The sequence below is a fragment of the Plectropomus leopardus genome, chromosome 8 (assembly GCF_026936395.1).
Source record: "Plectropomus leopardus strain MGB_pleo_1.0 chromosome 8, ASM2693639v1, whole genome shotgun sequence".
NCBI classification, from domain to species: Eukaryota; Metazoa; Chordata; class Actinopteri; order Perciformes; family Serranidae; genus Plectropomus; species Plectropomus leopardus.
Window position 1 is genome coordinate 11,717,406 of NC_142183.1, and position 26,300 is coordinate 11,743,705.

General features: G+C 39.8%; 1 protein-coding gene and 1 long non-coding RNA gene across 2 annotated transcripts in view; one reads left to right on the forward strand and one right to left on the reverse strand.

Annotated features, from left to right (window-relative positions):
* The window catches only part of LOC148188864 (uncharacterized), a 92,858-nt gene that overhangs the window by 31,875 nt on the left and 34,683 nt on the right, over window positions 1-26,300 (reverse strand). The window contains exon 2 of the long non-coding RNA XR_015777219.1: window positions 21,757-21,822. This is a non-coding gene — a long non-coding RNA (uncharacterized LOC148188864). The remainder of the gene's footprint in view (window positions 1-21,756; window positions 21,823-26,300) is intronic.
* gfra4b (GDNF family receptor alpha 4b) overlaps window positions 1-26,300 on the forward strand; it is a 52,134-nt gene that overhangs the window by 14,160 nt on the left and 11,674 nt on the right. The window contains exons 2-3 of the mRNA XM_088080896.1: window positions 25,594-25,869; window positions 25,978-26,058. Of these exons, the coding sequence (XP_087937022.1) occupies window positions 25,594-25,869; window positions 25,978-26,058 (357 nt within the window). The remainder of the gene's footprint in view (window positions 1-25,593; window positions 25,870-25,977; window positions 26,059-26,300) is intronic.

Here is a 26,300-nt window from a genome sequence, read left to right on the forward strand (position 1 = left end):
GGACATGTTTTGTAAACAGCTCATACATCTTATCAGTGAAAAGCACTGCAGAGCATTTCACAATGTGTTTTCTTTGGTCTATATGGTCAATACATATTTCTGTCCTGTACATTATGTTCCACCACACACCCTCCTGAGGTGATTAGTCAGGTTGCTCTGCTGTATAACCTTGTAATGTGGAGATGATAGAGGTTGGAATGAGTGCTGCTCAATTCCTCCTGTGCTCAAGGAAAGGAAACACGCCATTACCAAGGCAGCAGACAGGAACCGGCTGGAGGGCACCTGTCTGTGAGAGCTGCAGTGGATTTACAACATCTGCTCCATGCAGCAGAGGATGCCACCTCCGTTCACCACAGCTTGATTAATTATTTCAGACACAGGGAACGACACAGCCAACAAATTGCAAATTGTGTGCGCAGAAGATTCTCATCACACTTTGAGCTCAATGATGCATTATCTTGGGAAGTTACTGAATCTTTGTTCAGTTGACAGGACTGTTTGGTTTTCTCAACATTTGTGAGAACTGAAGCTTCTTATGTGAAGATGCTTGATTTTGTATTTTGAGCTGAAATTGGCAAGCTTTCATATGTGTTAATACGTGGTTGGGAACCTAAGTGAGCATGTTCTACACTCAGACTTTCTTCGACAGTGCAGTACCTCACATGTCTAATTAATGGCCAGTGTGTGACGAGATGTTGGTCTCACTCGTGTAAAGGCCTTCGCCTCTGTCACCACCCGGTAGATCCAAATCCCTTCCCTCTCCACGCCTTGTTAGGCCCTTATTAATTGGATCAAGAGTATGCCACTAAGCGTTTGACAGCTCTCTGTGAGTGATAACTGTGAAACCAGAGCCACATTCCCATGGTTATGCCTCTGGAGAAGAATCACTCCATATTAGGTCCATTGACTCTCTGCCACACACATCCTGGGGGATTCAACACTGCTGCTGTGATAAGGAGCAGGAAGTCCCTGCTTTGAGAGCTGCTGTGGGTTTGATGTTATTTTCTTTGGTACTGTGTCATGATAAATATAATGGTTAGCAAAACAGAAAAACTTAACATCAATAGGATGTGTTCAAATGAGATCAAACCCCATTTTGATACTTGATACGGTTGTTGTTGTTTTTTTCTTGCAATACCAGTTTGATATATTATTGATATCAGACAGAACTGCCAGCTTGTTACACGCTGTTTCTATCTTCAGTCTGCATCTACTTAAAATGATTTCCATGGAGGAGGGGGTTTCAATTTTCCTTAACAAATCAACAGAGGCCAATGTATCAATCTAAAATAACGACATTTTAAGTCCAGACTGATCCGTAGCCCTGCCAATATATTGGAATAGGCAGGGTTTTAAGAATGGAGCAGAGCAAATTAAAACGAACTACAATGTTGGCTGTTAAGTCATTAAGTACTGCCATTTTTGCAGCGCTTTTGGGCTAAAAAAGCCACCTATTGTGTCCACGATATGCCGCTGGATGGTGCCAGGGGTCACGGGATCATCCAGGAACATAAATAGCAGATGGAGAAGAATACCTAGAGTGTAATTTGTAGACGCAGAAGTCCACTGCAAAGCAGCAGTACGTGACAACTTGAGATGAGAATGTGTTGGTCTATCTATCTTTCTTTTGCCATTGTTGTGGTTAATCCACATTGGTGCACCTTTTGACAACAACATTAGTCCCCATGCGGCATTCATTGGTCATTTTTTATTTCAACAAAGAAACTGCTGTTTCATGTCACAGTGCCAGACAGATTAGTCAACTCGCCAGAGTGAGCGTTAAAAAAAGTCTGGAGCCCGGCGAAATCAGTATATTTACATTGAGTCATTACCTCTTTATTGTTTTCATTGTCAGATTGCTATTCACACTATGCATTTGCTAGACTGAAATCACCGTTACACACAAAAGGTTCACTGAAAAACAATGCTTGCATGTTATCCAGTGAAATTTTATCTAACTGGAATCAGCTGTACTGTTAGTTCACCTTCTTCACACCGTATCAAAGCTGTATTAGGTTACCATAATGAACATCTTACTGCTGCTACTAATGGTGCTTCTGTACCTCTTTAAATTGCCTTCTTTTTTGCCAAAACTGTTCTTGATGGTCAGGGGGGTATTTGGCGGAAAAAAGATTTCAAAAGGGTTACACAGGGTTTCCCACAAATTCATTTATTAGTGGCAGGCTGCCGCAATTAAAACATCTTTTTATTCAGATTTTATAGCACTACTGAAATATTTATACAGATGAGTTATTCAATCTGCCACACTCTCAGAGCGCTTAGTTTACTGCTATAGCCAGTGTGTTTTTGTCCCTGCAGAACACCAGGCGCAGTGAAAGTAAAATATAACCGTTCATTGTGCTCGGTCTAAAAGTTTGCATTCACTCACTCTGCACCATGCTTCTTCTCTCATCCATCGATCTGATCAGCTCTGACCAGATCAACTAATCAAATATCCACGCCACGACTCACACTGCATCTGAGGGATATAAATAATTCATGATGAGTTTCCCCTGGTCTGCATTCAAGGACCTGCAAAAACACTCAAATATAAAGAGGCAGCACACAATGATAAAAATGGAAAGTTTGCAGACACCCCCTCCTTGTTGTCAGCTACCACCTCACATAGATTTTCATTTGTTGGGAAACGCTGTGTTACATTATCGAAAAAAGTTTGACAACCACTGTTGTAGTAGGTCTATACATACTCTCTGGTGGTCTAATAAAAAAAGTGTAGACATACTGCTTAACAGTTGAGAAGGACTTGACATTACTGAGGGTCTGGAGCTGTGATGGACGTGTCTTTAGCCAAATGACGTGCTCATTAATGGTGCAAAAAATCCCCGCCAGGAGGTAGAGAAGCTGAGAAGTTTTTGGCAGCATCGTTATTGCTTTTGGGATGTTGATCCACAGCTCCGCAGTTCTCATGGTCTGCATCATAATGAGACTCAGCTTGATATCTCTTACAGCATCACAAGTTCGGCCTACGGAACAGGAAGGGAGTGTTTGAGCCAGGTTGAGGGTTGAGTAGGGGTGGGAGGGCGTCTGTGCGATGGGTTTGCAGAACAAGCTGCTACTTACGATTACCTGCCTCAGTAGTTTTATACATGCCCTTCGAACCTGGGAGGAACACCTGTTTAGGGTTACAGCAACAACATATGGCGATGTTTTGTGAAACAAAAGGTCATGTAAAAGCTGATGTAGCTTTCTTCAAGTCATTACGAGGCCACGAGACTATCCAAGCCTGGTGTTAGAAAACAAAGGTCATTTCAGGATTAATGTCCCGCTCTAAGTGTCTCTTGAATGCTGTTGGAAAGGTTATGCAGAGGGATAAGAAGACAGATTACTGGACTTCTTGGACTAATTGTAATCAGAAGTTTATCCACAGTGCATGTGTATGTCTTTTGATGAAACAAGTTTGGATGCATTTTTTCTGTCTCATGCACCGAGCAACCTTTCCGGGAAATACACCACTGTAGTCAGCTTAACATTTTAGAGTATGAATATTGTAAATCTGAAATACTCCTAATTGCTATTCTCAGGTCATCTTTATTTCTCCTGTGAATACATTTTATCTTTAGACATTTAGCTCCGGCCTTCCTTGAGTCTAGACAATCAGTGGGGAAGTCTTTTATCAAGCAGGTTAATCACATTAATGTGCCTATATACATTCATTTTTAAACACATTAACACACACGGTATCCTTGAACGGGCAGCTGGGGGGTGACATACGTTGCATTTAGTATGAGCTACCCTTGACGGTCTTGGTATTCAGGGACAAAGGAAAGTAAGGAAAGCAATCTATGTGATTATCATACAAATGACAATGCAGCACACAATAAAATCGAACCATGTAACCGACTGCTGGTGAATAGGTACACAGGCTGTACCCAGGTACAACAGCAACTGAAACGTATTGCAAATAATAAGAGGTCAAACCTCTATTGTTCTTCTTCTTTTCCATCATTCTTCTCTACATTTATTAAGGATTCATAAAGGAGATGCACAGAGCATGTGGGTCTACTCAATATGCTTTGGACCCACTCGTATAAAACAGCTGCCACAAGTTAATCTCTGGTTGTCATCTATAGCAAAGACTCCAGTCTGCACTGTAGGTCCATACACTTTAAACCATAAATTACACTGAAATACACTCAATAATTACCAAAGTTTAGTATCTGTTTTGACTCTATTTTTTAATATGCACAATCCTTTTCTCTCGCCCACACCTACATGTTTTCTTTGTCTGGCTTTTGTTCTTTTTTTTCTTTTATCCAGCAGTTTCTTAAATGACATTTAAAAGTTGATATCATTAAATTAATTTCCTTCCCTGATAGAAAAGCTAATTTATCAAACTCACATCCAATCTTGGTAAGCAGTTTTCCTTTCCATTTTGCATTTCCATTTAGAAATGTTCTTCTACTAATGTCTTCAATGCTCCTCAGCACAGAAAACAGAAGTCTGCTGCATAATATTAGGCTTGTGGTGTGGCGACCACCCATTCCAACTTTATGTCTGAGAAATCATGTTTTTTTTCTATTGGTTTGCCATGGAAGATGGCTCTGAATACCCATGAACCTCATCTGCTGTTATTATGAAAGAAAGGCAAGTTGGAGGTGAGAACCTTAGGGTATATCTCTATACCTAAATGTTTCTGTTGCAGTTGAAAACAAACACGGCACCATGGTTGACAATTTAAGACAAACTGACTCCTTCATTCATGTTGCATATTGTGTCAGTTTTGTTAGTTTTTTAGCTTTTGCCGGCTGCTAGTGACACAAGCACAGAAATTAAAGGTCTGGTTAGATGTTATTAACTAGGAATGTAAGATATTGGAATATTTGCCGATATATAACAACCCATTTGGCTGATAACTGATACTGATATCGATATTTGGGCTGTACCAGGCTCAGAATTATGCCAGTCAAATCAGATTTGGCCATTTAATATGGATATTTGACGGTAAGTTTTGTTTTCCATACAGAGTTTTAAAATTTGAACAGGCTAAAGGTGAGTTTCAGTGTGACAGTGGCATTCAGGCCATATAGTAGAGAAGCTAATGGCACAATGGATGGATCGCATATGCGTATCAACATTTTTGGCTGACACTAGAAAAAAGTCAGAGACTGTGTCCTATTAACTTCCTGTGAGCTTTAAATTCACCACTTCTTCACCTGACGGTGTGGTGTCTCTCCCTCCACGCTGCTGCCTGCAGGTCCACAGCTGCAAAAGGTAGCATAAAAGTCAAGAGCACTCACTCTGCAGAAAAATCTGAGGACCAAAACATCCCTGTGAGTACGCTGGTCAGAAAAAGACTTCTTAACTTGAAGCAATCTCAGTCGACTGATGGTCTCCCACTGATGATTTGATTGGAGCCCTAATTGATATATCCACTTTCTTCCCCAAATAATTTTAGCAATCATCAAGTATCTTCTGTAGTGAAATAAACATCATATTATGAAAACTCTTATCATGATGGCCCACCAGCAGATGGAGACATTAAATACAATGCTTTTCAATGTGTGTCACATTTATTTATTGTGCAGAATAAGAAAAAACATGTTAGTTGATTCTGATTATTCATTTTAAAGCCAATATCAGGTGATACAGAGCCAATAGTATTGTGCATCTCTATCATTTACCAGAGCTTCACATTTCATTATATGCAGACTAGATATTTTAGAAGATAGTTTGTTTTCTGTACAAATGATTCAACTAGGACACTTTCATAACAATCTAAGACCTGAGGTGCTTCAACTGTGAATGGGCCTTTGACTTCTGGAATCAGGGGCCCCTAAAATCACTTCTCCAACCCTGCAACTCTATTAGAATAGACTACTGATTAGGGCTGTAACGGTTAGAGTATATGTACTGAAATATAATGGTACTTGGATCATGGTCTGATGCACTCAGCTGCATACAGAATACACAGTATACAGATTTATGCACAGGATGCAGAACCAAAGTTCACAAGCCCAAGTTTCACCCTAAATCTTTTAGCTGTAGGCCCACACCGTTAGAGCCATGTGCTGAGGTTAGCACAGCAAGCTGATTGGTGTGAGTCAGTCACACTTTGGCGAGCACAAATTAAATGAAAGAGCTCCAAGACCTGCCTGCAGATTCCCTGTCAGCTAGAACAGCAAGAAAGAGAGTTTTGTATAAGAAGAGGACGGTGCATCATCATTGCTCCACCATCGCATGGTATGTGAATGTATACACAAACAACATGCTAACGCACATTGGATTGTATCACCCCAATGTGCCGATTACTGGGCAGATGAAGAAATACATCGCAGACCAACTCCTTATCCCCTATGCTTTCAAGCAGCCTTTAGATGTAAAAGCAGAATGGGATAATACATTGGCATATAGCCAAGATGGAACTAATTACTTGCCTCCAATTGCACAAGTTGTTTTCTTAATATTATTTTTTTGTGTGTTCAGTTTTGCAGTATAAGAGATTGTTTTTTTCTTCAGTTTTACAGCTTGTTGTGTTCTTTTTGAAAAGTGTTTGTTCAGTGTTAGTGCAGTGTAATACAGAAGTGTTTGAAATGTTCCTTACTTTTATAATGAAAATAGTTTACCAAAGTTGCCAGTGGGCAAAATGCTATCACCGTCTCCAGCAAGAGGATTTTGTCTGTCTTTGACGAATGCACAACTGTCTGTTGAAATAAATGAAAAGAAACTGATCTATATGCATTTGTTTTTTCTCCGCTGTTCTGAACTTGCACTGAACCGTGACTCTTTAAACCATGAACAGAGCCGTGACTTCTGTGTACCATTGCACCCCTAGTAGTGATGCCTATGTTGGTTGGAGTAAAAAAAAAGGGTAGAATAAAGAAAGGAGAGAAACTCCTAAAAAACACAGGCAAGACACAGTATAAACAGTGTAAAAAATCTTTCTGAAAAGGTCTTTTGTTCAATATTGGAGACTGCGTTAGACATGTCTGTGTGTATTTTAGAGTAGTTCTAGCAAATTACAAATGCAAAAAAGCTGTTAAATTGGGATAACAGGTAACCATTATGGTGGTAAAACTTGGAAAAACTAGGGCGTCAGATGAAAGCAACTGGAATGATGCTGGGATTACAGCACCCGTCATGTTCTTGTCATATTACTGGTTTGTGCGGAGGTTGTCATATTAATTTTGTCATTCTAGAAATACACGGCTTGTTAGTCTGTCCCTGATGCCTGTTAGTATGTCTTTGAACAGTTTTTAGATTCTTTACCTTCACAGAAACACAGCAAACATGGTTAATGAAGTCTCTTATTCAATTATACTTTAGCTTCAGTCATGTTTGGCCGTGCAAGCTCTAATCCAGGAAGTCTGTTTGACTGAGTAACTATGAATTTCAGAGCTGAAATTAATTAGGACATTGTTATGGTTTATTGCCAGTGGAAGTTAAATTGAAGAGACTGAAAAAGAAAATTGTAATCATTTCATGCACAGCATTGCTTTTGTTCTACAAACTGTGACAGAAATGTCTAATGGGTTTTTGTCTGAATAATGGATAGCTGTTTCAGCGAGACGTAGTGTTTCTGTTTACAACAAACAGTGAATAGAGGATGAAGCTATAGGAGTTACAAGTCAAATACAATGTTTTCCCAGAAAATTTGAAGAGCTGGATGTCAACGAGAGAACATTTATGACTACGCACACGTGTCAACCTACATGTTAATTTTGCTGCACTTGAGTTTACTGCACTGTGAACTGCCTGGGTCGGCTGGGAGCTCGGTAGCAGCTCTGCTCATTTTGCGATAACCACAAGTAATGCCGTTCCAACCCAACAGTGTTGCTGTGGAGACATTGTGCCCATCCTCCGGTCTCCCCCCATGTAGCTGTAGGTAGTAAGTACTGAGCTCAGTTTTGAGCAGCATGCCCCTTTAAGAAAATGATCTTCATTGTCATAGTTTAAAAAATAATGAAAGTCATTTTGGTCAGTCTTAAGCAGTAGCACAAGACAAAAAAAAGCAAACAATGAAAAATAAAACTCGAGTTGCGTCATATATCGCTACCCTGAGCAGCTCCGATCTGGTGTGCTGTAGATGTGTATCAGACAATATAACTAGAGAACATAGAATGACGCACAAAACAAAAAACATGCCAAAGCACAAAGAGCGCCGGGTCACTGCGTCTGACCACACCGCGATCTTGCCGACTTCAGCATTGTAAACTGCTATAACTTTTAGCCTCTATTCGGCACAATCAGCATGGTTAGCAATGCTTACATGGTTAAAAACACTAAACGTGTTTTGTCTTGTTCACTGACGGTGGCTACCATGTTGAGCGGTGCTGCTAGCCATGGGTCTATTGGGACACCTGGATACAGAGATGGTGGCAGGCCCTGATTCTTTCCTATGAAAGATGCTGAGTAGCATATGGAGCCAAAATTGTCCAACTGCTGGGCATAAAACATGAATGAAGGAAAAATGATTTAATTGTGTGGCTCTTCTAGACTTCTTAAATGTTCTCTGACCCAACGGATCAAATCCCAATGAAGAAATTAGTCATTTTGTGCGGTTGTAGTGATAAAAAAATGTATCCATTGATACACAGAGGTCTGTTTCGCAATGTAAGTCGATGGGAAAAAGTCTTTTGGGGCTTTACATGTCAGATGTGGGAGTTGGAATTTAATACTGAAAATGCATTAAAACGAAATTGCACATAAATAATCAAATAATTATCAGATGGATTAGCAGAGTGTCTTCACAATCATGCAAGGGCACATGCTGTTATGAATCACTCCTATGAAATGCTAATCAGGGGAGGAAGATGCTGAAGCTTCGCTGTGATCCTATCCTGTATGTATTGCCGTATTTATTTAAGACTGCTTAACACTTCAGCATGTGACTGTAAATTTCATTTATCACCAGCAGTGTTGTAAGCGTGACTGACAGCTCTGAAGTTGACAAATAGGTAGCCAAGTTTCAGATCCTTAAGGAATGACTTTCACATATCCTCTGCAATCATATTCGCAAGCCCCACTTTGACAAACGGCTCCGTCTTGACACACACTGAAGCACGAGTAGTTTACAAGAAAGTGCTTGTTTAGCAGCGACCAGTGTCAGACTCGTTGTGACTTTATACTTAAGCTTGTGTTGACTGAGGGCTTATGTTCCTTTTGATCTGTAGGCCATGTCTTTTGGTGTCTCTCATCCCTTTGTGACCTTTCATCTGAGGCTTTAAAACAGTGAATCACAAAGACGCTGTGTAACTGAGCTTCAGCAGATCACTGTTGTAGTCCCACGGGGTCGTGCGTGATTGACAGAGTCCTCTGCCCCGCAGTCTACCTTAATAGGTTCACATCTGGTCATGCTGACCCACATTTCAATTTTTGTCATCTTAATGTTGGCTCTCTGGGTGAATGATAATTCTCCTGCTCTGATATTCTTGTACAAAGTGGCTTCAGTGTATGTGTGAAGACTGCAATTACAGATCATGGAGGCAAATGGAGACACAAAATCAAACTGAGGTGTATGGCAGTGCTGCTTTATAAAGGCCGTGCAACACATTGAGCTAATTTACAGCTTAAACAGACTAGACAATTGTTTCACATCACCGGTGTAGTGTGCATCTGGACCCATAAAAGTGAAGAACGCAGCAAAAGCCCTTAGATTTACCGCCTTTAAAAAAAACAACACACTATGGAAATTGCCATGTTGCAACTGCTTATCGCAGTGGAAGCAATCAGCTGAAAAGCCCTATCTCAAATTCATGTGTGCGCTTGTCTCATTGTGGCTGCCTTTGCTGTATTACAACACAACAGACGGGTCTCAAGGACTGGAGGCATGCTGGGAGTCTGAGCAACAAAGAGGAGTCTGCTGTTAGAGAGTCTCATCAGTAAAAGTGCCCATCAATCATCGTACTGGAATATGCGGCCCCTCCCCACCCCTGTAATGACTCTTGAGTGACAGCCACAGCTGGCAGGTATTATGGCCTTGCCACAACATCAGACCCGACAGAAGGTTAACACTTAATCACTTTGTTAAGGCTGCACTGCTACTGTTCATAAATATTTTCCTCATATGTGAGAGCATTTGGAAAAGGCCTGCACTCGCACTAATGTTCTTCTGTTTGGCCGTTTTTTTTTTAAGTCCTACATGCTTTGCACTGCTCATCCAAGCATTAAAGGAATACTTCACCCTCGAAATGATCATTTCAATATCAATTACTCAACCCATGTTGCACAAAAATCCGCAAACTTTGCTTTCCTCTCATGCCTCTACAGTGAATGAAGAATCCAAACACTAAGAAAATTCTCGATGATGGGTCAATTTTTAACAACAGCAAAACTGACATAACTCCTGCAGTAAAAGCAAGTCTCATTATACAGTCGTATGCTCAGTGCTTCCCAAACAGATAGCTTTTTCCTGATGGGAAACCGAATGGGAAGTGAAGCTTATTTATGCTTTTCACACAGCCAGACTGACAACTAGATATACCACCACATGTTTGTATGCCTCTGTGTACCAGTCAACTTGCATTTACCATTTACATCCATACCTGTGAAAACATCGTTCCCCGGCAGCACTGAACATTTTTACAACCAGCACAGTTTTGAGTTGGGGACCCCAGGTTTTTGTGTTACAGCCAAAAACATGCTTTTTGAGGTCACCATGACCTTGGCCTTTGTCCTTCAAGCACCAGATTCTAATCACTTCATATTGGAGCCCAAGTGTGTGTTTGTTCCAAATTTGAGGAAACTCCCTCAAGGTCTTGTTGAGATACTGCTTTCATAAGAATGAGACAAATGCAAGAACAGGCGCTGCAGAAGACGATACAGTGAGAATCGAGTCGCCGTGAGACTGTGAGATGAGTAAGAGCAATGTTAACAAGGTTGGTGCCTGTTTGTGAGGCGTTCTGATGTTATTACATAAGCTAAATATGATTGGCAACCATCTTGTAATGTGACAGACACTTTTTAAAAAACGAATACAGCTTCGTATTTTTATTGTGTTCTAGACTCAATATCTGAGAAGACCCATCATTTGTATGCCCTGTTTGGCTGACACGAGTCCCTCTCAGTGCTGCAGACAGCCAGCACTTTCACATGGAGAGAAAAACATGATGTATCACACTCTCCCCCCTCTGCAAGCCAAGGAGGATATGCTGATAAGTTAATTGCAACCATTACATACCAATAGTAGATGCACTCCTAATGTCACAATTTCCAAGTGGAGATAAAGCTGTCTTTGTTGTGTGACATTGAGAGTGAACTTGACAAGCTTTCACACATTTGCAGATCTTTATTTCTTCCGTTTTGCCCCTAAATAATCACAGCTTTTATTTTACTCAGATGAGGAAAAAAATGAATTAAATTTATTTTCCGACCGCCTGATGCAAACTGTTATGCAAATCAAATGAAAAGCTTTCATAAGTTCCTTTTTCAATGACAGTGACAAGTGCTATTTCCTCCTTCCTTATAAATGTCAGAAGCCCCATCTTTGATTAAAGGCCTTTGCACATTGAGTCAGTTTTTTTCGTCCGAAATTGTTACATGCCTAAAAACAAATACAACCTCGTGTTTCCACACCAACTCTAAAACTTTGATTTATTACAAAAGTTTTCGGAACAGGTTTGATTTTCTGTGTTTTTAACATCTGTCAAAAGCCTTTAGAGTCATTTGACAAAGAATCTGTGAAGAAAGTGGCAGAGGAACACACAGTATTATTACATAACTCAGATGGCTCACTTTCAACAGGTCAATTAGTAATATTCATCGTGGATGATGATGATGACGAGGAGGAGGATGTAGACCACACAGAGACAGTGTGGAGACAGAGAGGAGGACAGCTTGGTCTCTCTATGCAACTGCAGTGCCAAATGCACAACACGGGGATAGTGGTGACAGCCATATACATAACTCCAGTGGAAAAAAGCAAGAGACAAAATGTGTCTTATAATTTTGACTCCTATTGCCAATTTTCACCAAAAATAGTACAATAACATGCATTGGATTCAGCGTGCAAGGTTTCTCTGTCTTGTTTTTTTTTTAATTAAAAAAAAAAAAAAAACGAAAAAAAAAATTCATTGTGCAAAGGCCTTTAGACAGGAACATACACCTATTAACGACGACATTAAAATCACTGACAGGTAAAGTGAATAACATCGATTACCTTGTTACCAAGCAATGCTGCCGGGAAAGATCTGAGATTGAGATCTTGGAAGGTCAAGTTGACGCCTTAAGCTTTTTGTCACGTTCCTCGGGACATTTCTGAGCACTGCTGCATGATGGTGGGGGGGGGGCACTGCCATTACAGGATTTTGCACACATCTATTTATTTCTAGTGGCCTGCCAGGACAAAAACATCTGCCGCCACGGATTGATTTATATTTTTGAAGCTCGACTGTTCATCAGGAGCACCTTTGAAATATATATACTATTCGGTTATGCATTGCACGACACCCTCAGAGCGTAGAACGTACTCTGGGCACACATGGAGCAGCAGACAACAGGTGCAGTGAAAGTGAAACCTAACAGTTCATTGTGCTGGGTCTAAAAGTTTGCATTCACGGCCTCCATAGCAGCTGCAGATTGACAGACCTATTATCCACTCTGCAAGTTACAAACTGCTGCTGAAGAGGAACATAACCATGAAAACAGGATTCTGTGACTGTATTGCCTATTCCTTGCCCCAAATGTTTTCAGAAACATAGTTACTGTTTAATTGTAATTTAATATTGTTTGTTAAGTGCTGGCTGTCACATTGTTTTCTGGGTCAAAACAGACATATTTACATTATCTCACCCACCAGTGGGAGCGTTTAGGACCATCTTTCCAGAATATTTAATTAAGCAAATAATCATTAGTTTTAGTCCTAGTCTCAGTACAGAGGCACTGATATGACTGATCCATATGATTTGTACATTATGTAAATGGAAAAACAACAAACGTATGAGTTTGGCTGTATTGGATCAAAGTAAAACAAACACTGGTTTTATACCAACTGACAGAGTAAGAAGTGGAAGAAAATTGGCCGTTTTCTTGTTGTTTTGGTGTTTCAGTTTGGACAGTCTAGCAAAAACAACCAAAAAGGTGTTTTTAGGTTCATCCAGTTTAGTGGGGACATATTCTTCGATTACAAAGGAGGAGTAAATGCAGACAGTGTTTATCAACAACTCACCTAAAACTTAATTTTTGCTCTTAATTGTTACACGATATAAAAAAAACCAAAACCCAACAACAACAAAAAAAAAAAACACTTCCACTTTGTTCTACTGTGCCTACATGTCTCTTGAGGTTTCATCAGTTGGGAGAAATATTTTTGTTATTATCTGAGTTGAGATTTTCTAAATTGTCTGCCACTAATTATGTGTTGCCAGAGTAGTGAGCCTGTTCCAACAGAGTATTTGTCCTGAAGTCTTTCTTAAGGCTCAACAGGAACAAATCAAGCTGTGGATTTGTAGTCTGCACATAAGTGTGTTTCTATGTGTCAGCAGGTGGGTGGTGTTGTGCGCCGGACTGAATTTTGGCACTTGGCCCAGGGCTTTAAGACTATTTCTGCCTGCCAGTGATATAAGCCTCAGGTGGTTCAGAAAGCTTTTAGAAACCACCTGAGGAGGAACAGTTAAGGCTTTTGCAGAACACACACATTGGTGGAGTATATCGCTTTCTGTTTCACTTCGGTAACAATAACAGAGAGGCAAACAATGGAGCGATGGCTGAGATTTTCAGGCAGCCTCTTTTCAGGTTAGTTTCAATTTCAGTGTTTACACCAGTGAAACATCTGTTTTTCAGGTGTCAATCAACTAAACTTGATGTTTTTGCCTGACATTCGATTTTGGCGAGAGCTGGTCCTTCTAATGTTTCTTTGCAGAAGTTTTAACACAACTAGATTCATTAAACTCAGTGCAGGTTCAAGACTACAATGGCAAAAATTGAGAGAATATGCTTTTTTTTGCATGAGATTAATGACGGTTCACAGATATCACTGTTGCATGTACATACATCTATATCCTCCACCAGTACAGCACACACAGTCCCATTAATTTACCCCATGTGCACCTGTAAATCATCAGACAGTGATCATCATCAAACATCAAATGGTAATTTGATGGTAATGATTTAGTTTACGGCACTCCTGTTGAAACACAATCATAAAGTGCTTCACAAACACAGGGAGATAAAATGATGCAATAATGAAAAAGACGACAATAATAGCAATAAAGTTGAGCGCACAGAAGCAATTTAAAGTTTAGAAATGTGCCTGTGGCAATGACATACTCTATTACAGGTCAAACAAAAGACTAATATTGTATATTAGACTCTATCTCACACTTTAATCTTTTCCACTTTCTGATCACAGTCAGCCTGCTATAAAAAACTTGTATGTATGCATATGTACAGGGAAGAGCTCCATTTATTTAAAGTCTGCACAGGTTTTGTATATCGAAATCTTCTTTTCATGCTAGCATCGTGGCTCTGTGGTTGGGTCAGTCCACCACTTTCGTCCAGAAAGGAGTCAGCAACCTTGGGGATGCGTGCCACCACTGGCACACCATTGATTAACTAACTATTAACTATTGCCATATTAGCAATAATTATGCAAGAAAGTTTTTCAAGTATTAAAAAAAAGTGCAAGGTTTCCCACATTTTTATTTATTTTTTGTGAAAGACAGACCACATTTGGCTGTGATAACAACATACTGCGATTTGAGTGTAAGTGAGTAGCCAAAAGGTAAGGACAAAGCCAAAGTTTTTATGGAGCATTTTTAGGAGCAGTGTTTGACATTTTATTGATATGGCACACAAATTGTCAAGAAAATGTAAAAATGGCACGTCATACCTAAAAGTTAACTGATCCTTGGCCCAGACTTAAATATCTCAACAACTATTAAGGCCCAGACGCACTGAACTCAGGAATCAGGAACTAACATTGAAAAAGGCTGACTGTTGTGTAAAACAACAGCAAAACAACACTTTCCTTGATTTTTATTTCCCTTCTCATGCACTAAGCTGAACTGCCAACCAGAGTAATTTAAATCTCAGACCGACTTTGCCACGGATTCAACATGCTAAACAGCCGGAATAAATGCTGACAAGGGCCGATGAAGGCCAAAAACTGAGGCGACAGACGCTCACAGACGGCCTGATATTGACAGATGGCCAACCATCGGCTTGGTGTGCCAGGGCCTTTAGATGGACGACCATGGAATTTTGTGCAGAAATTCATGATAGTAATCCCCTGACTTTTCATCTAGCGTCACCAGCAGGTCAATTTTTTTTCATTTATCCTGTGAAATATCTCACCATCAGACTGGCACAATAATTTGCAAGGAAAATTCATGGTTCCCACCAGAAATTTCCTACTGACATTTCATTTTGTGCCACCATGAGGTTCACATTAGTGCCTCTGAGTGAAATATTTCTACAACTATTGGAGGAATGGCTATTTGGCAAAGACAATCCTGTCCCTTTAAGGATGAGTTGTAATATCTCTGGTGTTCCCTTGATCTCCTTTATGCAACAGAGACTGTGTTGAGAGAAAGTATATTTTCTGGATGTCTCTGGCCGTTTTTAAACTTTCATTCATCCCCTCTAACTGAACGCCACTGCCTGAGCCCTGTCGAAGACGGAAGTTGATCAATGTCATAAATGTTCCTTTAAATCCCAAACTCCTTAACCTCCCCTCTAATTTACAGACTAAAGCTCAAACTGGTTTCTCAATAGGATGGTACAACAATGAACACACACACACACACACACACACACACACACACACACACACACACACACACACACACACACACACACACACACACACACACACACACACACACACACACACCAGCTCGTACTTCAGAGAGCCAAACAAAGTTTAATGCTACAACTGCCAGTCAGTCTTAAAGCATCTAGCCCTTGGATCAAACTGACACGGGTGCTCACCCGAGGCAGCGATTCGAGTCATGAATAACACCCACCATCTTCGGTGCGTTCGGATATAATCTTTTGTTTACAATTCGCTCCTTTCACACGCAGCCCCTGTCAAAAAAAAACACAGGAAGGAGAAAAAGCTGCCCATGTTACTACATGGTGAGAACATGGCGACATCATTATACTGCCTGCATTAATAGAGAGTGATTAATAATAAGCATACTTGTCAATGTAAGTGCCTGGGTAACAGAGAGACATAAGCACAACATGCAGCATAATTAACTAAAGGCAGCTGAGGGAATTAAAGCCGTGACACTGGGTCTATTATCAATTCATTTCAGGGTATTTAGAGTTACAGACATGTACAATAATGTTTGTTTGGGGGGGTTAAGTGCCTGGTAATGCTTGGTGATGACTGACATTATGTATATTTGCTATTTACTTAAATGTCACTCATTCACATGCAGTGTTTTTGTGTTTGGAGATGGGGAAAGCAGGGGGAGTTAGCCTCGGCTTCCTAAACCTGAGGACCTCCTCCTCTCCTCCTCTCCGAAGCTCCTCTGAGAGAAAAAGCATCGATTAAGGATGAGAGAGGGTGGAGGAGGGGAGATGGTTATCAGAGAACTAAATGGTTTCTATTTGCGAGCTGATGCTATCTTGAAGACATGAGATGTCTCTTACAGAAATACAGGTTTTCAGTGTTTTAACAGACCACTCAAACAAATAGATGCGTGTGTGTGTTTGTGTGAATGTGATTCTCTGGTGTCTGTATACATTCTTACCTTTAAAGGAGAACACCACTCAAATTAAGAAATCCCATATGTTATTTCCATGAATAAGGGAAGTTTAATCAATATTTGTGCACATGAGCTACTCTCTGTCAAAGCCAGAAACAAGAGAAGTAAGTATAAAAGTTTAAAGTTGCTCCATAGACAAAAAAAAGCATGTGTGATTTTGTGGACCAGAAGAGTGTTTTTTATTTTTTTATTTTCTTTTTTTACAACTGAATGAGTTTTATTCTATTGTAGTGTCCTCTGGTCTGAAACAGAAAATGCACCCATATACTCTAGTATTTATTAATTGAGTAGGTATTCAGTTTTTCAATAAAGGGATTTGGATATTCTTTTTGTTTGCTTGTTTTTTGCAGAGGGCAAATCATATCAGTGTTTGTGAAAAATAAAGAAATAAATACATCTTAAATCTTAGATTTGTTGAAGTTAGTATACTCTGCTTCTGTTTTGCAGGGCTTTGTCAGGTTATCATGAGTAGATTATGGGTCAATGATAAGTTTTCCATGACAATAAAATGGTCACAACCTGTGTAGTGTCACTAAAAGTGCACAGAAAGGTCAGTGAGCCCAACGCCTCAGTAGTTTGCAATGACTGTAATCAGTCTCATCCAGGATTTCACAATGCAACAATGGTGTAAAATCAGGTAATCCCCGTGAATTCTGCACTGCCTTGCAATTTTTTCAAATCACCGCAACTTTGACTCATTTCATTGTACCACTGCCCACAACATAACGGTCTGCTCGGCCCCACTCTGTCTCCATGTTTATCATGATACTGCAGCTGCGCCTATCACACAAACAGTGACAGGAATGATAATTTTACCCAACAGTTATCAATGGGTTTATTGACTGAGTCAAGCTTTTTCTGTGTCATTGTAAGCAGCACCAAAACACAAACAAGTGAGCCTCCCCAAAGCTCGTTCCAAGTGTAGCCATTTCCTACAGCACAAAGCAGGTGAATTAATATCTTCCATAGTGAAGACAGTTATCACTTCAGACGCACAACAAAATTTCACAAACTAATTTAGAACACCTGACACAGATGGTTGCTGTTGTTGTTTTTAAACTTTACAAACAAGGCCTACAAAGTGTCACAGCCCCTATCGAACAGTCGGAGGCACACCAGGCTCTCCCTCACCTGACGCTGAAGCTTCGGGGTCTCTCTATCATTAGCTGAAGCTATCAGGGGTTGGGATCCCAGGTGGTGGTGGCCTTAATGAGTTGTTAATGCCTATTTGCTATTGGTTGTCCCTCCATCACCAGAGTACCCACTGTTCCAGTTTCTTACTACCTGCTTTTGATGATATTTCGTGCGCCTTGGTTGCTGTATATTGCATACTTAAATTATATGTGTGTGTAATGATCGCAATCTTTTCTGATAGAAAACAGCTTTATATCCATTTACTGCCAACACAATTTACGTACCCATCTGTGACTGAGTTGCTGTTCCCTGATGTTTGCTACTGTAACAACTGTGTTTGTCCTCTGAGTTTTGAGTCATTCATATGGAAAATATGTCATTTTCTCTCAGTTAAAGTTGAAAATAGCCACTGCTGAAAAAGGATCATGTATGGATGATTTTTTAAGAAACTAAAAAAATGTTATGTGTACCACATTTAAGTAGCCCAACATTGGTAAAAATGTGAATGCTTCTCTTTTCAATACTTTGAAGTTAAATTACTACGCTTTTCTCAGTCTTGGTGCACTATTTGTTTGATGTCTAACAGATCCAAGTATGAGCGGAGCTGACATTGCTTTATTTTGAATGCAGATGGATATTTTGTAGTCTCATTTTGCCAAATTTAATCTACTCTGCTTTGATGTCTGAAATTGCAAATTTTGTCCCATAACAGCACATTATGTTGTCTAATCAGGCAGCAACAATTCATCACAGAAAAATACAGGCTACTGCTCTACAAAGATGATACATACACTTGAAGAAGAACTCATATTCACATAGGACAGTAACTTTAATGCTGAATGCGATCTCATTCTTACACATTATATTTTGGCACTTGGGCATAAGCCCCTGGCATTATTATAATGATGGGTAGGAGTTAGTGCAGACGCTAAAGGGTGTCCCTGGTGTCGTTACACTGATGATGGGAACACTGCCTAAGCAGCATATTTTGCCGCCCTGAGACTGAGAGGCTCAGTGATGGAGCAAACAATGTAAATGGGACACATAGGGACCTACATTACTTTTACAATACGATGAACTCTACTGAACTCTACTTTTCTCTCAAGGCAAAGTGTCGAATTTAATGAGCATAATGTTTCCAGCAGGAGATCAATAAGGAATAAGAGAAAATTTGATATTCACTTGGACTTTTATTAAAGTGTGTCACTTTATTTCACATTTAACATTCATATGACTTTTGATGAGTGAATTAAATACTGAAGCACATTTAAAAGCCTAAATGTCTTTTCCTCTCAAAAAATCTTTTGGCTTAAATTAATATTTCAAAAGAATGCACATTACCTAGAAATATAATTATTAAAGAAAGTTGAGAGCCAGAATGTCTTACTCCTCCTTTGAGCTTCAAGTCCACAGCAAAAACATCAACACTTCCAACACAAAACGAGGCGGGTCCTTCAAAATAAAGGCACCTTGGGCTCCCCAATACTTTAATTTATGTAACTATAACAGTACTTTAACTTTATAATTTACGTTATTTAACACCATAACAATATTTTATTGCACTTAATGATAGTAGTTTAGAACAGTAGTTTATGTAACTGTATTTTAGGGCAGTAGCTACTTTATTTGTAACTGTGGTTCACTTATTTTAGTAGTTTACAGTAGTTAAGGGGACATTTCCAAATATCGAGAAATATATACACCGTGCATCCCTATATCTAAAAATATCGTGATATCATTCTAAAACCATAAAACCCAGCCCTGTTGACTCAACTTAATATTTCAAAAGAATGCACATTAACTAGAAATGCAGTTTTTAAAGAAAGTTGAGAGTTGAAGTATCCTCCTTCTGGTGTCCACCATGGGACTCTCCTAAGCAGCTATCATTAACCCATTATCACAGTCACATGCATGAGCCCCCAAAATGAAGCTCAAAATACTGTGCAGCGACAGACTCTAATCAACACCTAATCCAGCAGCACATACAAACCCTGAACCAGTGAAGCATAGTCGCTTCAAGGCCATACTCCTTATTGCAGCTAACATTAGCACAAAGCACACACCCACAGCAGTGAGCAGTAACTGCCAGCGAGCTGGCAGATTCGCCAAGACTGACAAGTACAATCATGACGGCGATATTCTGCTTTTGTTTACAGAACTGTAGTATTCAACAAAGATGTTTAATCAAGTTTTTATTTGATAAAGACAGGCAAGAGAGCTTGTAGGATGTAGCAAAGTCGCCACTCACACACAGCACCACAGAGTTCATTGTCTTTTCTCATGTCTTCAACAAGTATTTTCTAACATGTATAATGTGTTTAGAAAGAAATCACTGAATTAGCTCTACCCAAACTTAAACAAGCAAATTTCAGCCAGGCTGTTTTGCCCGCTCTGCACAGAAAACAAATTATGTTAGTTTCCATACATTAAAAAAACAAACCATTTAAAACAAAATATTTCCCATATTTTCAGAAACTGGGAAGAAACTTGCAATATCAATAACCAAGATTGCATGTTTTCCTGATGTTAGTATGTAGCTATGTGTAGCATTGTGGGCTATGTAATATAAAAACGTGCGCACTATGTGACATACTGCAGCCAGAGTAAAACAAGCATGGACCAACTAACAATGAGACCAAAGCAGGTTTTTTGCTGACAATTTCTCAACTGCTTTATCCATCCTCTCTTTACAACCTGTAAAATACGACATGTCCACTGATATGGTACTGAACCAATTTATTATTTACAATTTTATTATTTAACCAATTTTTGACAAAATGCCTTGTTACTAAATCCACTGTTACAACAATCACCGGCTCCAATTTGGTCGAAATAAAATCTTAATTCACCAAGATGTAAAAAACATGCCGTTATTCCATACGGTCTCTCTCTGCTGCCGGCTGTTTATAATCCTATAACTTTTCCCTTCACTACTAGGTATCATTGAAACCAGAAACTGAGCTCTGGTGCTTTGCTGTACCTTGTCAATATGAACTTCAAGTGTGTTTTGAAATCCAAAATAATGGAATTGAAAGCATGTGATCAAAAAATATGATTAATCGTGATTAATCATTATAATTCTGCGATTATTCGCAATTAAAAAAAAAAAGTCATCTGACAGCCCTAGTTTAATAGAAAGAGGTTTGTCTGTATTCATAACAGTATTGAAAAACATACCATCAGGAATTCTAAATACCCTGGCATACTGTAATACCGTGACCAAGCCATCACCCAAGCCTACTATGCACTGCTTCTTTTTCATAAGAAAAGTTATTGCAATGATGTCTTAAATTATCCGAATATTGAATTATTTCATTTCATTTCTAGCTAAAAGTAGGCAGAATTAACTGCCAAAAAAACATGGGGCGGCCATCAATGGTGAAGGCTGCTCGACTGCTATCTTTAATCCAACTACCAAGATAATTAACAACTCTTAGCACAGAAACAAAGGTGATGCTCATTAAGTGCAGCAATACATTATCATTGTCGTCCACAGCCTCACTGCTTTGTGGGTATATAGGAGTTAGGGTTACATTCCAGCTGACTTCATTAAGTTTCATTTTCCATTTTATCTCTCCTGAAGTGGACCATTAAGCCGGTGCGCAAGGGTAACTGATCAGCTAATCTGCCTGTGATTTATGTGGCAGGGAAACTGAGGACTTAACTGAGCCTCAGAACACATTGATTACTGACATGGTTAATTGGCTAAACCCACTGGTACATTGAGACGGGCTTATTGGAAATGTCAAATCAAGCGGCTCATTTGCATTCATGATGTATGGCGTCTATTCCAGCTTCTGCCCAGGCAGCACAAACTGCCACACATAGCAGGGAGAGCCTGGGATCTCTGCCTTGAATTTGCAACTGACCATCTGGCCTTGGTTGGACATTGGCATAGGTTGATTTTTTTTTTCCCCCAGCATTCACACGTGTCTGTATGCGATGTTCTTACCTGACATGTGCTGAATAGAGGGATGAGAGCTTCAATAAATCCTGATGTGAGTGAGACTCAATCCACCTGTGGGGTGTGAGGAAAGATCCAGCTTTAAAAGTGCATGTAATTGATTGAACAGTGTTGAAAAAAATGGAAAATATGATGGTTTATTACTTTCTTTCTTCTTGACTGTGTCTGTGTGTGTTTTGGTGATCAAAACAGTTGCTGAGACAAAAAGTGTGAGCAGATGAAAGCAGCATGAAATTGAATATTTTTTGATCAAGGCAGATGGGGTAAGAGACATTACAAGAGAAAACAAAGATGGCATGACTTTACAGTGTTTGGATAGTGGGATTCTTATGGCTTATTGTGGCCCATGCTTTGGAATATATTTTCAGAATAACCTGAAAACACAAATCTAAAAAAACTAACACACATGTAGCAATAGCAACATATAGTTTTCTGACTTAGTTTGACACACACGTAAAAGGAGAAAAACACTTCTAGAGAGGAGGGCAAAGGACCTTTCTTTTCACAAGTTATTGTACTTTTTTGAGTAAAAGTGTAATTTCAAAAACTGCAGAGTACAAGAGAAGAAAGACTCAAAAGAAGAGTGGCAGCTCCTTTTAAAAATGTCTCCACCTCCACCGCAATTAATTCCAACAAAGGTCTGTATTTTATGAGCTCCATCACACAAATTTCTCCCATGAAAATGTTACACTGCTGCCAACTGTCTATATTTTTACACCCGGGGTCAACATCTTGATGCATATTATGTTTTTTGTAAGAGCTCCTATTGCTTCACATTACTGTGCATACTGTAAAAGGCCTGGTTCCCAGCTGGTTGTTATAGACTCTTTTTATTCATCTATTAGACTTATTCATGGTCTGGTGTAATATATATATATTAAAAAAAAACAGCAGTGGCTGGAATCACGATACAGAAGATGCTTATGAACATTAAACTGAAACCAAATCTTTTCAAACCCAGTGACATAGGTTCTCTGTAAGCTCCAACAAGTTTGTGCAAGATTTATGCTCCCTTGTCTCTCCAAGAGCTCCCAAATTTGTCAAAAAATGACACTTAGTAAGTGCCCCATCAGGTCAAAATATGATGTGCTACATATCCACCTGCATCAGTTTTGCTGTCAATTTACGCAGGATATAAAAGTCACAGAAGTCAATTACATTCAATTTCAATATTGGTGTGCCTCCAAGTGTCAGCTGTTTACAAGTTATATGAACAAAGAGCAACGACACCATATAACACAAACCTAACGCATTTCCATTTGTCTTACCTCATGACTTTACCAACAATAACACTACAACAACCAGTACTGCAAGACACAACTTCAAATAAATTTGACTTTTTCTCTTCATCCCATATGTTTACCTAAAGCATCTTTACTGCCATTCGAGCCAAGTGATGCAAAAGAAAACCCAGAGCTCCTGTCTCAGCAGCTGTTCTGTTGGCTCACTTAGACAGAGTTCAATAAATGGACATGTACTGCACAGGCTTTTCAGTAGAGCAACAGATGAATATGTATGTTTCTTTCACTTGTTAATGTTCTCTGTATATTCTGTACATGACACACACCTATTATTCAAGATCTCTGGCTCGCTGAATAGACTTGACTCATGCAGCAGGACTGAGGCAAAGCTACTGAGGACAAGGTAAGTGAATCAATGAAAGCACGGTTTAGCATTTGTATAAGTCTGCCACTCAAGATCTTTCACACTGTAACTGCGTATCATACACATAATCAGCATGTATTAAATGCAAGGTTTCATAACTTAAACTCTAAAGAGTTGGTACAAATACTTTTAAGTAATTCAGCCTGCTGGCAAAGTGGTAAGATTATGGACACACAGTATGTGATCCATTATGATGGATTCAGGCAACTTTATTTTCAATTTAACAGAGGTCATGGGAGAGGATACCGACAATAGTTATGAGAGCTCATACAAAAACTCTTTTCATAAAGTTTGAGTTTCTTTTTTTTTAAAATCTTGATAAGAGAAGAGAAATGCTAAAAGTGAGTGGAAAAAAAGTAATATATCACATACGAAAGAGCTGATCTGCTTTATAAAAGTCTTGTTTTTGGATGCAAAGAGAGAGGACTGTATTCATTCAATCAAAAGGCTTTCAACTATTAACAATCACTTTCGTCTCCTTCAGTTTTAAAATGTCTGGTATGAATTTCACCTGGGTTTTGAGAGCTTTTATGTCTACTTTACTAGCTGATATCTGGAGCCACTGTGGCTCAGAAGGTAGGCGCAGACCGGGTTGTCTGCCAATCACACAGGGTTGGAGTTTCGATCCCTTGCTCCTCCTGTCCACATGTTAAACTACTCTTGACAAGACACTGAACCCCACTTTGCTCCTGATGGTCCGGCTGGCACATTGTGTGGTAGCTCACAATCATCTGTGTGTGTGTGTGTGTGTGTGTTTGAGAAAAGTTCAAAGAGAGGCAAATTGTAACGCACGTTGGATAAAACACTTTATACATTAAACTATTTACAAATAATCATCAAATAGTTAAGCGAGCTAATTTAGCTAAACAGAATGCAGACTCGTCCATTTGACACAATGGCAGCTGGTTGGTAAACTAAAACATGTTTCTGAAATCATTTTAGGCAAGAAATAGGCAACACAGAATCTTGGTATACACGTGTGCACGTCTTCATGATCAGCGCTTTATAGTTTTTATGTTGCATCACAGTTTGGTCTGAGTTTGCGAGACAGAGAAACACATTCTCATCCCAAGTCGTCACATACTGTTGCTATGCAGTGGGCCTCCACGTCCATATATTGTGTTTTAGGTATCCTTCAGCATTTGCTCTTTATGCTCCAGTATAATGCTAACGCGATGTCAACAAATGCACATGGGGATGACGATGCATGTGGTTTAGGTTTACACAACAAAAGCACATAGCAACCAACGCCGGGGCGTCAACAAACACACATGCTGGCACGGATGGTTGGGATGAGGCGATAAAGTCACTGATGTTTAGGTTTAGGGCAAAGAGGCACATGGACAGGTGTAGAAAAAAAACATATATGATATTGTTAATGGCAGCGTTGCAACCTGACGTCACCCTGCACACTTGACAGGATCCGTCCAGCTGCATTCTTTCGCGATGCTGCCCGTGGGCATATTGTGTGGATACAACAGGTGCCGTCCTTCTGCTGGTGTACAATAACAACGTTACCGGTTCTGTCCAGCCATGTTTTTACCTGATGCCGTCCGGCAGTGTTTCATGTGTACGTAAAAGGCAGTTTTAATATATCACATACGAAAGAGCTGATCTGCTTTATAAAAGTCTTGTTTTTGGATGCAAAGAGAGAGGACTGTATTCATTCAATCAAAAGGCTTTCAACTATTAACAATCACTATCAAGAGACAGGCAGGTCTGTCTCTTGATACTGTACTCTTTGTTTCCGTGGTGGCAGCATGGGTGGCGGGCAAAACGAAAAATGCGGCAGTGAAGCCCAAGAGTCAGCAACACTCTGACGATTGCTGTGGTTTGCATGGGTCATTGTAAGGTGGAGTAAAGTCTACCACAGTTCCTTTACACATACGACCCACATTGTTATGATACAAAGCTGTTTAAAAAATTGGCAAAGTATCTTTTTACTGCTCAATATCTTACAAGTGTCCACATATTTTCCCCCCTCAATATGGTCTTTCCTTTACTGCTCACTTCCTCTCTTACTCCTGACATTTGTGTCTGACTTCAGCTCCTCTTTTATTCTTTATTGTCTGCCTCACCTCATAACCCTACGCCTTAACTGCCGTCTCAAATCCCCTCATCTCTCCGCTCTCTGTTGTGCTCTGATTTTCTCTCTCGCAGCTCTCTTAGAGGTGATACTGGCAGGCAGAGACTGCTTGATGGCTGGAGACTCGTGCTCGAGTGATGAGACTTGCAGTCCACGCTTGAGGACTTTGCGTCAGTGTGTGGCGGGCAATGGCAGCGTGAAGCTGGGCCCCGGTGCCAGGAGCCAGTGTGCCAACGCAGTGTCCGCCCTGCTGTCCAGCCCCTTACATGGTTGCCAATGTAAACGGGGCATGAAGAAGGAAAAGAACTGCCTAAGCATCTACTGGAGCCTCCATCAGTCCATCATACACGGTCAGTGATAACAAGAAAATTACTTACAAATGATACAGTTTAATTGAATTGTGATAGTACAACATTTAAGCCAATGTTCATTCCTGTGTCTTGTTATTATTATTTCAGGACTCAACCTGGTGGAGAGTTACCCCTACGAGACGGTGCAGAGAGATTACGACTACGTCCGCTTGGCCTCTATTACAGCTGGCAAGTTCACTGACCTTCATTAAGTTTCACCTTATTTTATACAATTTTAACCTTTGGAGATGTTTTGTTCCAACACGAATACATGACTCGACTGAATTTCCCCTGGAAGCATGCCCAAGGCGAACAGAGGTCCCTTCTGTTTTTAACACAAGTGTTACCATTCATCTGAACACGACTCCAGCATCCAAAATGATATCGTCTTCAGGTTGTTGGATGGCATCCTTATTCATTTGCATGTCTGT